Source organism: Anticarsia gemmatalis, chromosome 26 (genome assembly GCF_050436995.1).
Source record: "Anticarsia gemmatalis isolate Benzon Research Colony breed Stoneville strain chromosome 26, ilAntGemm2 primary, whole genome shotgun sequence".
NCBI lineage: Eukaryota > Metazoa > Arthropoda > Insecta > Lepidoptera > Erebidae > Anticarsia > Anticarsia gemmatalis.
Genome location: NC_134770.1, coordinates 1,403,264 through 1,416,165, shown reverse-complemented (window position 1 = coordinate 1,416,165; position 12,902 = coordinate 1,403,264). Strand labels below are relative to the sequence as shown.

General features: G+C 32.9%; 1 protein-coding gene across 5 annotated transcripts in view; it reads left to right on the top strand.

Moving 5' to 3' along the window:
- The window catches only part of sm (heterogeneous nuclear ribonucleoprotein L), a 469,971-nt gene that overhangs the window by 411,649 nt on the left and 45,420 nt on the right, over positions 1-12,902 (top strand). For all 5 annotated transcript variants that reach the window (XM_076131364.1, XM_076131363.1, XM_076131361.1 and 2 more), the window contains exon 5: positions 530-581. In XM_076131364.1, coding sequence (XP_075987479.1) covers positions 530-581 — 52 coding nt within the window. The remainder of the gene's footprint in view (positions 1-529; positions 582-12,902) is intronic.

Here is a 12,902-nt window from a genome sequence, read left to right as displayed (position 1 = left end):
AATTCATATTCTAGGCTAGGCTGGCAGGCAGGCTAGGATGATTTAGATAGGTTGTTGGACAGCTATTTAGTGTTAGTATTTAAGCCCACCCGGTTTAAAAGGTATATCGTGCTTATCGTCGGATAACCCAGCTATAGGCTAATAGGCTCAATTAAATAGACTTGAAATTTTTTGACAAATAGGTCGGTTAAAAGAAATTTTATATTTTTCTTCATTTCCACTTCTTCGACTTCAAAAAAGGAGATTCTGAATTTGACCTGTATGTATGTATGTCTGCGATTTAGCCTTTGAATAAGTCAATTTTTCGCGGTGTTGGTATTTTCAAAAACGAATTTGAAGTTTGACACATTATGTGTGACAGTATGTATGTCCGTTATTTTATATTAAGATATATGTCTGTATGTAAGTGGGAGTCAGTAGCAACTTGCTAAATAGAATTCATCATAACGACAAAAATCTTTTTTTTATCCTAAAAGTATATTTTATTTAAATGGTAATAAAGTGATCTTTGTTTGTTTGTTTGTTTCAGCCTGAAAGATTGAACGTGTTCAAAAATGACCAAGACAGTTGGGACTACACACGTAAGTTCACTTTTCATTATTTACATAAATAAATTATTATGACGTATTAAACATCATTTTCGCATAAATCAAAATAATATTAATCTCAAGAATAGAAAAGAGATCAAGAGATTCTGATTTTGAGAAATTAAAATAATGTATGTATAAGTTTTCTGGTCTCTATCTATGAAACGAATTTTATGTATATAAAATACCTAATATATTCACGTTCCTTGAGATTAATATTGTTTTTGTACATTTTGTACATGAACACTTTACAGCAAAGAACAGTATTAGGAATATTTACAAAACATACCTACGCATAAAATTTAATTACTTGGATAGTTAGAATATGCCAAATGAACTCTTTTAGGAAACGACTATTAGTTAATATATTTTGTGCTACAAAAGACATGAAAACCATATCACTTTCAAAGGCTTCTCTTATGATCAAAATTTTTAACTCTATACTACCGGGTGCAATAATTTAAAGCAGTAAGTAGATTTCTATTTTTGGCAAAGTGTTTTAAATATCTTTTGTTCTAGCATACATATTTTTTGGTCAGAATTTATTTCGTTGTGCTACAAAGAAAATACACAATTTATATGAATTCAGCTACATACTTACATCTTGAATAATGCACATAAATACAACCCAAAGAAAATCATTTGTAAATAGTACCTTATTTTTTTTTTTAATCGAATAAAAGCAGCATACTATCAATTAAAATGCATAACTCCCACATTTCAAAACAATTCAACATCAATTTCGCGACGATACCCCAACGTTTTCATTTAAATATTAAAGGGATATAACTTAAAACCTTCACAAAAGACGGTTTGCAGTCTAAAAGACTTCTTTTCATATGCAAAAGTACCGGATAAATCCAGTTAGCGCCAGTCACAACAAGACGCCAACGGCAGCCATTTTATATTTTTAAAATTGCGAAGTTTTAAAAAGTTATTCTCACACAAAAGCGGGTAGATGTACAATTATTCATTGTTGCGATCTTAACGGCTCTTTATTTGAATAAATTCATTTTTTGCATTTTTGATTTAAGGTATTTTTAACCCTTTATTTTCCATTCTTTCTTTCAATGGAGAGGGTTAAGTAATGCCTTTTTTCAAAAGCCGGATGTAACTGTCAAATATAATTTAAAATTTTCATTTTGAACACCTAACTTAGTAAGTAGGACTTAGTAGTCGTAAATGGACAGACTTTTCACTCGGTTATGGTGGAGTATTTACTTCAAAATCACTACAATAGTATTTTTAAACAACCCTTTTAAAGTTACTCTAAACTTTTAGGAACATCATGAGACAAAACATAACCTCCCTTCGTAATGAATTTTACTCGATCGAGCTATCATTTCCACTAAAATTCATGACTCGATCAAGTCTAACAGTGAGTACTGCCCTTAGATCGATAGAGATAGCACCCATTCTTATATAAAGTAAAATAAGTATCTATTAACGCCATGAAACTAATACTGAAAGTGCTCAACATAAAATCTAAGCATCGTAATATAATTCAATTACGTTGTAATTATTTCTTCTTACCCGACATACTTTCTCATAAGGTTCATTTTGAGGTCTAAGGCTATAGACGTAGTAGTAGACTAAACTGTTATTTTTATTATACCTACTCTGCTTGAACAACTTGGCACTAGGTTGATCACTATCTACATATATGTATCACTATACGATAAAATAAAATGCCCATTCAGAATATAAGTATGAACTGAAGGTGTGTACCGTAAAGCAGATAGTTAAGCAGGTTGCCTCGTTACTGATGTACCTTAAATTAAGTCCATTCCCTAAGATTCCAAAATAAACTGTGATCCATAAGTCTTTGGTAATATCCATATAAGTCTGCATTGAGAAGTATATGTATAAGTATGTTGATCAGTTATTTGGTAACCTTAGGTACAAGCTCTGCTTAGTTTGGTCAGATGACAGTGTATTGTAAAGTCCAAAAACTCAAGGGTTAAATCTTAATTCGTCTTGTTTTGACAAAAAAAACATTAATTTCAAAATCATATATTAAAATTACTTATCTATCTTTAACTAAAAATGTAATAGCTTCTAGTCTTCGAAAGCCATTAATACCTGTACCTATCATCACGCTAACGATGCGAGGGAAATTATTCCATCTACTTCATACCACATAAGATGTGCAATGTACAAAACCTAGACGATGATTAACACGTTTCATGAGATCTAGTCACGTTTCTTTGAGTTAAAGACTTGTCTGGTTAAATTAGGTAGAAATGTTGTAACTGTATGTTTATAGTACCTAGTCTAATCTTTGGCCCTTTCATATCCAGCTATTTGAATTATCAGAGTCTTTTTTTTATTTGTAAGATTAGGAACCAATTATAAAAGTGAAAAACTATTTCTTTTACATGTCTTTTACATCATACCTAAAATCACGCCTTCTTTCCATAGGGGTAGGCAAGAAAAGAACGCCACTTGGACGATCCTTACAAACTTCGCTTGCTTCATTTACATCCATACATCTTGAAATGATTTTTTTATAAAATACAAATCTTAAATTATCGAAAATCAAAGCAATATAAAAAGTGTATATTTTCTTTTATCCCAGTAATCTTTTAGACGGCAAAAAATGCAATCTACAAACAATATCTTCGTTAAGTTTTTTAAGTATATACGTTGCGCTCATTCCATGTCTTGCAATCTGCACTGCGAAGAAAATGGCTTTGACCGATAATGATGATGAAATAAAAGTCGCAGCGTTTAATCTCCCTATCCGTACGTGCCCTTATTCACGGAGAGCATGTTCTAAGGAAATTGCGATCTTCACATTAAGTTAGAAAGTCGCCGGGACCCGCACGACCTGCCCGCAGTTCTCGGTGCAACGTGACGAAACCCTGCATTATACTATTATACGAGTAAGTGGGGAAAGTCTGATTGTATGGATAGTGCCTTACGAAGTTTGTTGATTGTGTGTAATTGCTTATTAAGAGGTAATTTTTGTGGTGAGACTGGAAGTGTGCTTTTTGTTTCTATTTATCCTATCAGAAATGAAGAGAGATTTTATGAAGGCAAAAATTTTGTCAGTCTATATTATATTTTTTTGAGCAGTAGAACGCTGTCTAGTTGCAACTGTAGGAAACGCCTTAAACTTAAGACTTAAAAGAAGTTTCTTTTAATTTTGCCGACTACTTTACTTTTCTTCTAAAACGACTTTCACTAATGAAAACTACCCTCAAAAATGCGAACTAAATTACAATATTAACATTAGCAAGAAAAAGACTTCAAAAGCTTTTAATGCAAGCAAAAATTTAGTTACAAATCTATAACTCCGTAAATGTTCAAAGACATTAATAATCAACATCCAATAAAAGTCACAATAACCAGTACCTACTCTCCTAATCCCTCGCAATAAAATTCCCTCCCTAAAAATAACAGATCGATTGTCCAATTGTGAATCAAAAATTCCATTAATCAATGGTAAAAATGACATTACCATAGACGCCTGGGAGTCCGATAAATGATTTAAATTCCTTGCCAGTGCAAATTTATGCTAAATGCATCAACATTCGGCGCGGGCGTACGGAATTTTTGTAGGGTACCGTGGTCACGTGGAGCGAGTTGAAACGTTTTTGTGAGTCATTTCAGTGTGATTAGTAAAGTAGTCGTTTTTTAAATATTAAATAATGTATATCTTAATCAAAGGCACTTATTGAGTGGATACAAATATGATGTTAAATTAAAGCATATGTTTTAAATGTCTTGTGTGAGAATTTAGTTAAGTTTTCAGGGCAACAGATTTTTAATGTCGTAAAATATTAAACACATCGCGTTAATTATAATTAACGATTTCGATTATAATTAATAATTATTGATTCAACTGAGTATAGATTAGTAATTATACAATTTAGTTTATATATATATAAAGAATAATATTTTAGTAACTTTACCAGTTAAGAATCACAAAATAGAACGTCTTCTTGAATGCATGCAATAATATTACAGTATCACAATACTTATAGTACCTAATTAGACAAAAAATAATGTAGAAATTGTATGCATAGGTGAACGAAGCATAATAAATTTGCAAATATACAGCAAATAACGTTATTTGGACCTTACCTACTTTATAAGGAGACACAATACTTTGTATGTATGTTTGTATCATTTCACAAGATAAAAGGACTAACAAAAAACGTTGTCTTCACTCGTTCATCATAAATACGGGCAGTTAAAGTCTTGTGAGACAACAGTAGCGTCCTTTCGATGACAGTTACGAGCTTCTCGCGTTATTTATACGTCTATATCGTTGCTTTATATCTAGATTATAGTTTCGCTAATAGCTTAAGGGAGCTGTAGAAAGATTGGGTTTTAGTTTTATGATTCTAAATGACCTCATTTAGAATAGGAGGGCTGTTTTTTTTTAATGACTTACTATCAGAATGGCCCGAAATCTTAGCGATGTTGTTTTGTAATGGCTTAATCCTCTTATCAATATTATCGTCATCGGCTTATTTACCATCATCATCACCATCACCATCGTTATCATCATCATCATCATAGGCTTGTATTCATCTATTGCATTGCAGATAATAAAGGTGGCATTGTATAAATTTTGTGATTTTCCTTTCGTGGGTCAGAAAGCCTAATCGGGAGTGGCAACTTTCAATAGTAAAATATGTATGCCCCTTTCGCATTCGGGATACTATACCTATGATAAAAGTCAATGGGCAAATCTCTATCAATATGAAGCTGTCGCCCATCCAATACTAAACCTCAGCAACGATACTTAACCTCATGGCTCATATGATTTACAATCCCTCAACATTAAAAGTATTTAATTAGAATCAAAGTACAATTAAACCATGCCATATTGAAATTCCTTCCAAGTAATTTCAATTTCATTTCTACGGAACCCATACCCATTTAATCTTCAAAGCTATAAAAATTCCGGCCATTTTTTGCAGCGAAAGGCTTCAAGCCATTACCGGGGACTCGAGCTATTAAGTTTTGAGCTGTTCCAGTGATTAATAGTCTAGTGTTTACGAACCGTTCTTAATCACTAAGATGATTCATTTATTTTGATAGTAGATTATAGCATCTTTTTAGAGATTTTTATCTCATTGCTCATTGAAACAGGTGATGTCTTGCAAGCAATTGGCATTCACATTTATTTCTCGCATAAAATACGTTAATATACAGAAATCATTTGCGATGTATATTGTATTTTTTTATGTGAGGTTAGATATTGAAGTATTCTTCTTTTAGTACCTAAGCTGGACAAAAAAGGATTCGTTTCAGTTCTAAAATCATAGGTACTGAAAAAATAAGAGCTAGAAACGATTTTTAGAACCCATTTCACAAACTGGAATAGTTTCTTAAAGCAGTGCACTCGTACATAGAAATTACCTACTTTTGTTCGACTTCTTTACTGCTCGACTTGCAGCTATATTCAGACACACAAAGTAACTTTGCGCGTACCATACATAATCTTACTAATGGTAGCACTAGCAAATCTCCTTATAACCTACTTTTCTCAGTGGAACAGTGCGCTACAAACGTATTAAGTTGAAGCAAATTGCATTACAATCCGCTGCATGCGCTGATTGTGTTAAGATTCTAGTTTGCGGTACCTCTCTCATTATAATACCTATGTACAGTCACGAACGAAAGCACGTATGATGTAGGAAAACGTACAAAACAATCAGGGGTTTGATTAGACTTCTTATGGGTCGTCAAATCCCAAAGCATGGTAGAATTACATGTACCAGACAAAAGTTAGTGATCTGATCGAATTACTAATTATTTTTGTTAAAACATCAAATAAATAAACAGAGAAATTCGAAACAACAACTATAAATTTCTGTGCGAAATATACACTGTAAAAATTTTTACGAAAACATTCAGGTTAGTGTGATTTGTAATTGGATATTCATTGTGTTCAATCAAAAGCATGAGATTGAAAATGTGACGGTTGAATACAATTTGATCATGACTGTACATAAACAATGTTGAATTAACAGTTTTGCCTTACATTACTTTTCTAAACATCAATTCTTTTTCTTAAATAAACTTATTCAATAATTGCAAATTTTCCCTAAGGCTGTTATCATACTTTCATACGTAGAAACCAGAATGCAATATTCTCCATACTAAGTTTTATTTTATTTCTACTCAAACAGCGTGGCATATTGTTTTGTGTACGAAACAAACAGACAGACGTATAATAGCACGATAAATCCGAGCAGAGCCTAGTGCTACACAAATATTTTGAACGCGCATCCCATCTGGGGAGGGCGGCCATGTTTCTTTTATAGCTTGGATAAAGTCCTGTGTTGGTTCTTTCAGACGGTAGAGCATTGGACTTTAAAGCTAAGATTCTAGGGTTCAAGTCCCTGTTCGGGCGGCTCAATTATGATGTGACAATATGAACTGTTCCTTTATTTTACGTTACTTTCATAATTAAAAAGATTTTACTTCTTTTAATGTATTATTTAATTTCAATCGTATCTTTGTAAGATATGATTTGAAGATCTAAAAAATTTTTTTTATTATTTTGAGCGTAATTCAAAGATTATTGGGCGATTACTTTTTCTAGAGTTACAAATTCTTATAAATATTTAATCAAGCATGTAAATTTACACACATATTTTTTGAAGAACGTAAAAAATTACGTCCATCAAAATGTTTTCATACAAAAGTACCTACACTCAGCTCGTGCTGAAACATCAAACAAAATAATTTAAATGATCACGTTAAACTCCATAAAACATAAGTCATGCAAAGCGAAAGTTCAGAGTACATTTCCGCAGTTATCGTAAATCCCGTCCACGTATAAAGTATGGCGACCGTAGCGCCGTCGTAAGGTAAACAAGAGCTCTTGCCAAGCGCACTACTTGTTATAATATTGGGTTGTATCACGATCTTAACGTACAGGTATAATATGAAAGATAAGATTTTAGAAGGCTTTATAGAGGATATTACTTTTTGAGGTTATCTAAATATATATGACTTCAAGATGACTGACTGACTGACATAGTGATCTATTAATGCACAGCCAAGACCACTGGATAGATCGGGCTGAAATTTGGCATGCAGGTGGAGGCTATGACGTAGGCATCTGGTAAGAAAAGATTTTGATCAATTCTACCGCCAAGGGGGAGAAAGTTTGTACGAAAATTATGTCCTAAGTCCACGCGGACAAATTCGCGGGTATTAGCTAATTTAAAATCTTTGCTTAAGTAGCAAGTCTGAAATTATTTGCCCGATTCTTTCTTTCGTATGGTAAGTTGTCAATCAATTGTCAATTTTGTTCAAAAAGGCACATGGCTCATTTACCCGCTGATCGTTTATACTATTGAAACTATGTAATATCATAATATTGTTCCATGCCAAAACATCAAAATAATGTCTTCATATAAATGACATTGTATATTAATATGTTAAGCTTACAAATTATCATTAAATACTTTGTTGTGCAGGTTTAAAATGTAATTGTATCTACAGCATAATTTATTATTTTGTCAATGTACATTTGGTCATATAAGGCCACCGGTTACGAGTACTACGCACCTGAACTTTTTGAACTTCGACAAAATTATCTGTCTTTCTAGGGCGTCTGATTACTTAAAATTTCATACAGTATATTTTTGTTTATTGTGACTCTGTTTACGCAGGCAAACTCGGATGAGTCCGCTAATCTAGTAAACAAATAAATAACGATACTTTTCTATGCACTTGCACATAACTGTGTGTGTTCGTTGGACATCATCCAAGCGTACCTTCCCCACTGAGGAATGTTGCCAAATTTCACCTGCACACAGTTGTATATTAAAATTTTATTGCTTATACCTATTCAGGAAAACTTTATCTGTTTGATTTGTGAAATATTTAGTTTGCTTTTTGACTCTTGAAGTAATAGAATATAGAATAGAATAGAATATCTTTATTTCGGACAAAATCCATAAGCGTGTTAGTAACATGATTAGTTAGTAATGTCTGGTCTTTTAATATTTTTTTACGTTTTTTAAGTTTACGTTTTCACCATCAAAAGTTACTATATTAATTTATTTACGTTGGGAGGAGAACCTTGCCCTGCAGTGGGACAGATATGGGGTATAAAAAAAAATAGTACTGCTTCTATCGCTACTTATACAGACAGGCTGAGAATACGGCCAGTGTAACCTGTGCCGAAACGTCAAGCATTCCAAGGTAAATGGTTGGTGTATATTATAATATATCTACTACAACATTTTAAAATCCATTATCCAATCGAGCAAGGTCTATCATTTGTTTATATGTTCTTATTAAAACTCTGAGATACCTGTTACTAGGCAATGGGTTCACCCCATGAAATACGACAATATTTTAATCAAAACTGGTATTACGATATGTTTCTAGCTTTCCCTTCAGTTACAACAGTCGTGAAGTTAAGAAATACCTGGATGACACAAATTGCTATTATTCTGAAACTAAACTAAAACTACTTTTCACTTAACCCAAATAATCATGCATTACGTTTAACAGTTAGCGATCCAAGTTCTATTCATTTGCGACTGATTTCAGAGCATTTACCACTCGTAGTGAAACGTGCGCCAAATCGTCCACAACTAATTTTCAATTCATACGCTTACTAGCAAAAGTTTAGCTTGTTTGTAAACTAGTTTTAATTGTACATAATAATATTAGGTTTTGAAATTGTTACTGTTTCAAAGGAAAGTTAAGCAATGTTCGTGCGGTTGTTTTAGGGATGGGTTGCATTGTTACGGTTTTGCAATTTCTTCTTTCAAAAGATTCGAGTGATTTTCTGTGCGACTGCTAATTATAAGGTCCCACAGGCGATCCCTGAATAAGGTAAAACGTAGAAACTTGTCAGTAGGAGTCTTTGAACTATACACACTCGAAACAAGTTTAAATACGATGATGTAACACCGGCGTTATATTCTCTTATTGAAGCTTTTTATTAGCCCTTAATATTTCTATAGTAACATAAAAAAATAACCTTACAGGGAAATCAAATGAAAGACTCTACGATCATCATCACAAAAGCAAAACTAACAAAACCACATAGTCTAAAGTAATTCGTATAAAAACAAACTACCCTCCCAGTTAGTTAGGCTCGGCAATGAGGTCAGATAACTGTGCAATTTCCTCCAGGAGGGGCAGTTCCTCCCTCCTTCTTATCGCTGCCTCATTCGGACGTTCAAGCCCGCTAAGCCTTCCGCCTTAGTCGTGTTAAGATCTCATTGAATTTCGTATATTATTGTATGTGTAGACAGGTGTGGTAGTACCCTCTCAGTACGTAATTGAGGTCAAATTTAAGATGTTTCTACTCCCTAGGTTTTATTGACATGGTTAGAAAATCTTGTACGTTTTGGTAACTTATGATTCACTTGAATTATCAGGGGTAAGTATAAAATTTTATACCCTTGTTGAAAAGTTGTTGAATTGGACAAGTTTAAAATGTGTGTGTAAAAAATACATCGTCTAACTTATAACAACTGCAACTAATATATTACTACTATTGCAAAAGTAATCATTCAAAATGAGCAGCCTAGACTCATTTGTTCTCCTATTCTTATTAGACTTATTTCTCCTCCTTCCTTCTGAACGATTAGTAAATTAAATAATTACATTGATAATCTTCATTATGAACAATATAAAACAATATAAGTATCGTTCCGAAAGGCGTTCTTTGGTCTCTGCGTACCCCTACGGGAAAAGGGCGTGAAATTATAGTTCACCAATCATTTCATTCCAAAAAAACAAAATACAGTCGAATTGAGAACCTCCTCTTATTTTGAAGTCGGTTAAAAAGCTTCTTACCTACAACATTGCAATAACATTCAACCTTGCAAGACACTGCAAGGAGAAGCCACGTGTCTTCAGTAATAGTAACGTGAAATCAATAACCGATCTATTTACGAACTGGCACGGGTTGGTACCGCCCTGATAGACACGCGACAGTGTACATAACAAGGAATATTTTACAATTGTGCCCTGTTATTTGTTGAAAATGAGCCTCCATTTGTTCACTTATTGAATAAGCGAACAAATGGATCTGACTGAGGACTGAAAAGTTTGTTTATTTGAAGGCGTTTTTCTCAGAAACTACTGGTTCAAATTGAAGAATTGTTAGGAAGGTGATAGTCCATTTATTGAGGAAGGCTTTCGGTTATATAACATTACGCTTTGACCAATAGGAGTGGAGCAGTTGTATAAAGTTTTGTGAAAACGGGAATTCATTGCGTACTGCAATTAACAATGTTAGTACCAAATAATAAGGGGCGAGCTTAACATAACATGCATATTGCCTGGTATATACCATAATAATATGTCGGGCTCTTTACGGCTTTTGTTTTCAATTTGAAATATTGATTCCTTGTTTAAGTCGATAACGGTTTCACAATACAAATATTAGTTACAAAATTGAATCAAAGCAAGGACAATGTTTGAAAAACTATTCTAAAAATCGTACAATATCAATTAGTCTGATTAAATAAAATCAAATGTGTAAGTCGGTTCTAAATTAACAAATAAACTCTACCTCAAACACGGTTTTACAAAGAATTTGGTTTGTAAATACTCCCTTTTCCAATATAAATGTAAAGGTGGCTTGTCAAGACAATTTATTATAATTAAACAACTGTATTGTACAAGCAATTACTGGAGACATCGCAGTTGTTTGTGTTTTACAGTCACCAAGATACGGATTGTTTTAGTGATGGGATGATACTGAGTATTTTCGATATCGATAAAACAATGTTCTACTTTTTCATGGATAATTGTGACGCCTGTATAAAAATTGTTTGCTGTAGCAAAATATATTTAAATTTAAAGTGTGGTATAAATTAGTGTGGGAGTTAGTGTGTTAAAAAATTAAAAGTAATATTTATTATGTCTCCGCCTTTTCGTACTTTTATGTCGTTACCTATTAGGTGATTTGTTCCACACAGGAAGAGACTTTAATATTTTACACTAATTACCTTTTTTTACTGATGTATTGGCCAGCACCAACTATGATTTGAAACTAACTAACAATCGTCTAAAAAGTGGCACCTGAAAAAATCCTAAAAGTTTTCTAACCAAAACTAAGCCAAATATCAACATACGTGAATTCTTTTCATTATTCACACTTCCATAGACATTGCAAAATTGAAATAAAAGCAACTATTTTTATTTATTGTTCCCCCAGTGACTATAAGCTGAAAAGTTTTTTCCTACAGTCGCTGTGTGAAAGTAACTTAAATAAAGAACTTTGTCGAAGTACTTGGACTTTCTTACTGAAGATGTCGCAAACTATAATGTCTTCTGTTTTATATCGACTCGCAAATGTATGGGAAAATAAGAATTTGTTACTAAATTCTTTATACAACATTTTTTTTATCGTTAGATAATTTTATTCATAAGATATTTTGACGGCAAAAGTTATGAAGAAACTGTAAAAAAAACTATGACTCATGAACTACTTTTAATTTGTAAAATATGTTGTCTTGCTAGATTTATTTTATTTAATACTGGTTTTTAATAAATCATCCTACTATGTCTTGGAAACTATTTAAAACACCCGGATCAAAATCAAAATCAAAATCAAATCATTTATTCATTTAGGTCAAATATTGACACTTATGATAGTCGTTACAATTACTGAATCTACCACTAGCTCGGAAAGGGGGTAGAGCCTTATGAGAAGAGCTAGCGAGAAACTCACGGCCACTCTTTTCAATCGCCAAAAGTTTTGCAATGTGGTTGATACAATAATTGATCATGCGAGGAGCTGCCAACAATCAGCGATATAGACTAAACGTCAATTAAGTTAAATTAATATAGCTAGGTTATTTATTAGTCTCTGATCATACCGTATGTTGGGAGCACCTACTAGCATGTGATAATAAGAATATGGGCAGCAAGTGAGCACACTGGTTGTGAACATTATAAAAGAAAAAAAGTGTCAGTTTTATGAATAACATCAAATTGTACGTAACATCACCTATTTGCATCATTAATTGCCCATATTTTACAATATTAGACCTACTGCTACTGAGTTTATACAATTTATAGCAAAGTTCCCTAATTTAAAAGAATCCTAATCAAGCGAGCGACTAATCCCAAGAGCTATTGTCGTTTAGATACTCATCAATTCTGTAATAAGCTTTCCTAACGAGATGTTCCTTAACAGCAACTTTGAATTTTGGCAGGGGTAAATCCATGATGTGCTTGGGAAGCTTGTTGAAGAAACGAATGCCGAGACCTACAAACGAATTGTGCACCTTGTGTAAACGATGATGGGGACCTACTAATTTGTGTCTGTTTCTAGTGTTATAATTGTGTCTATCGCTATTTGTTGCG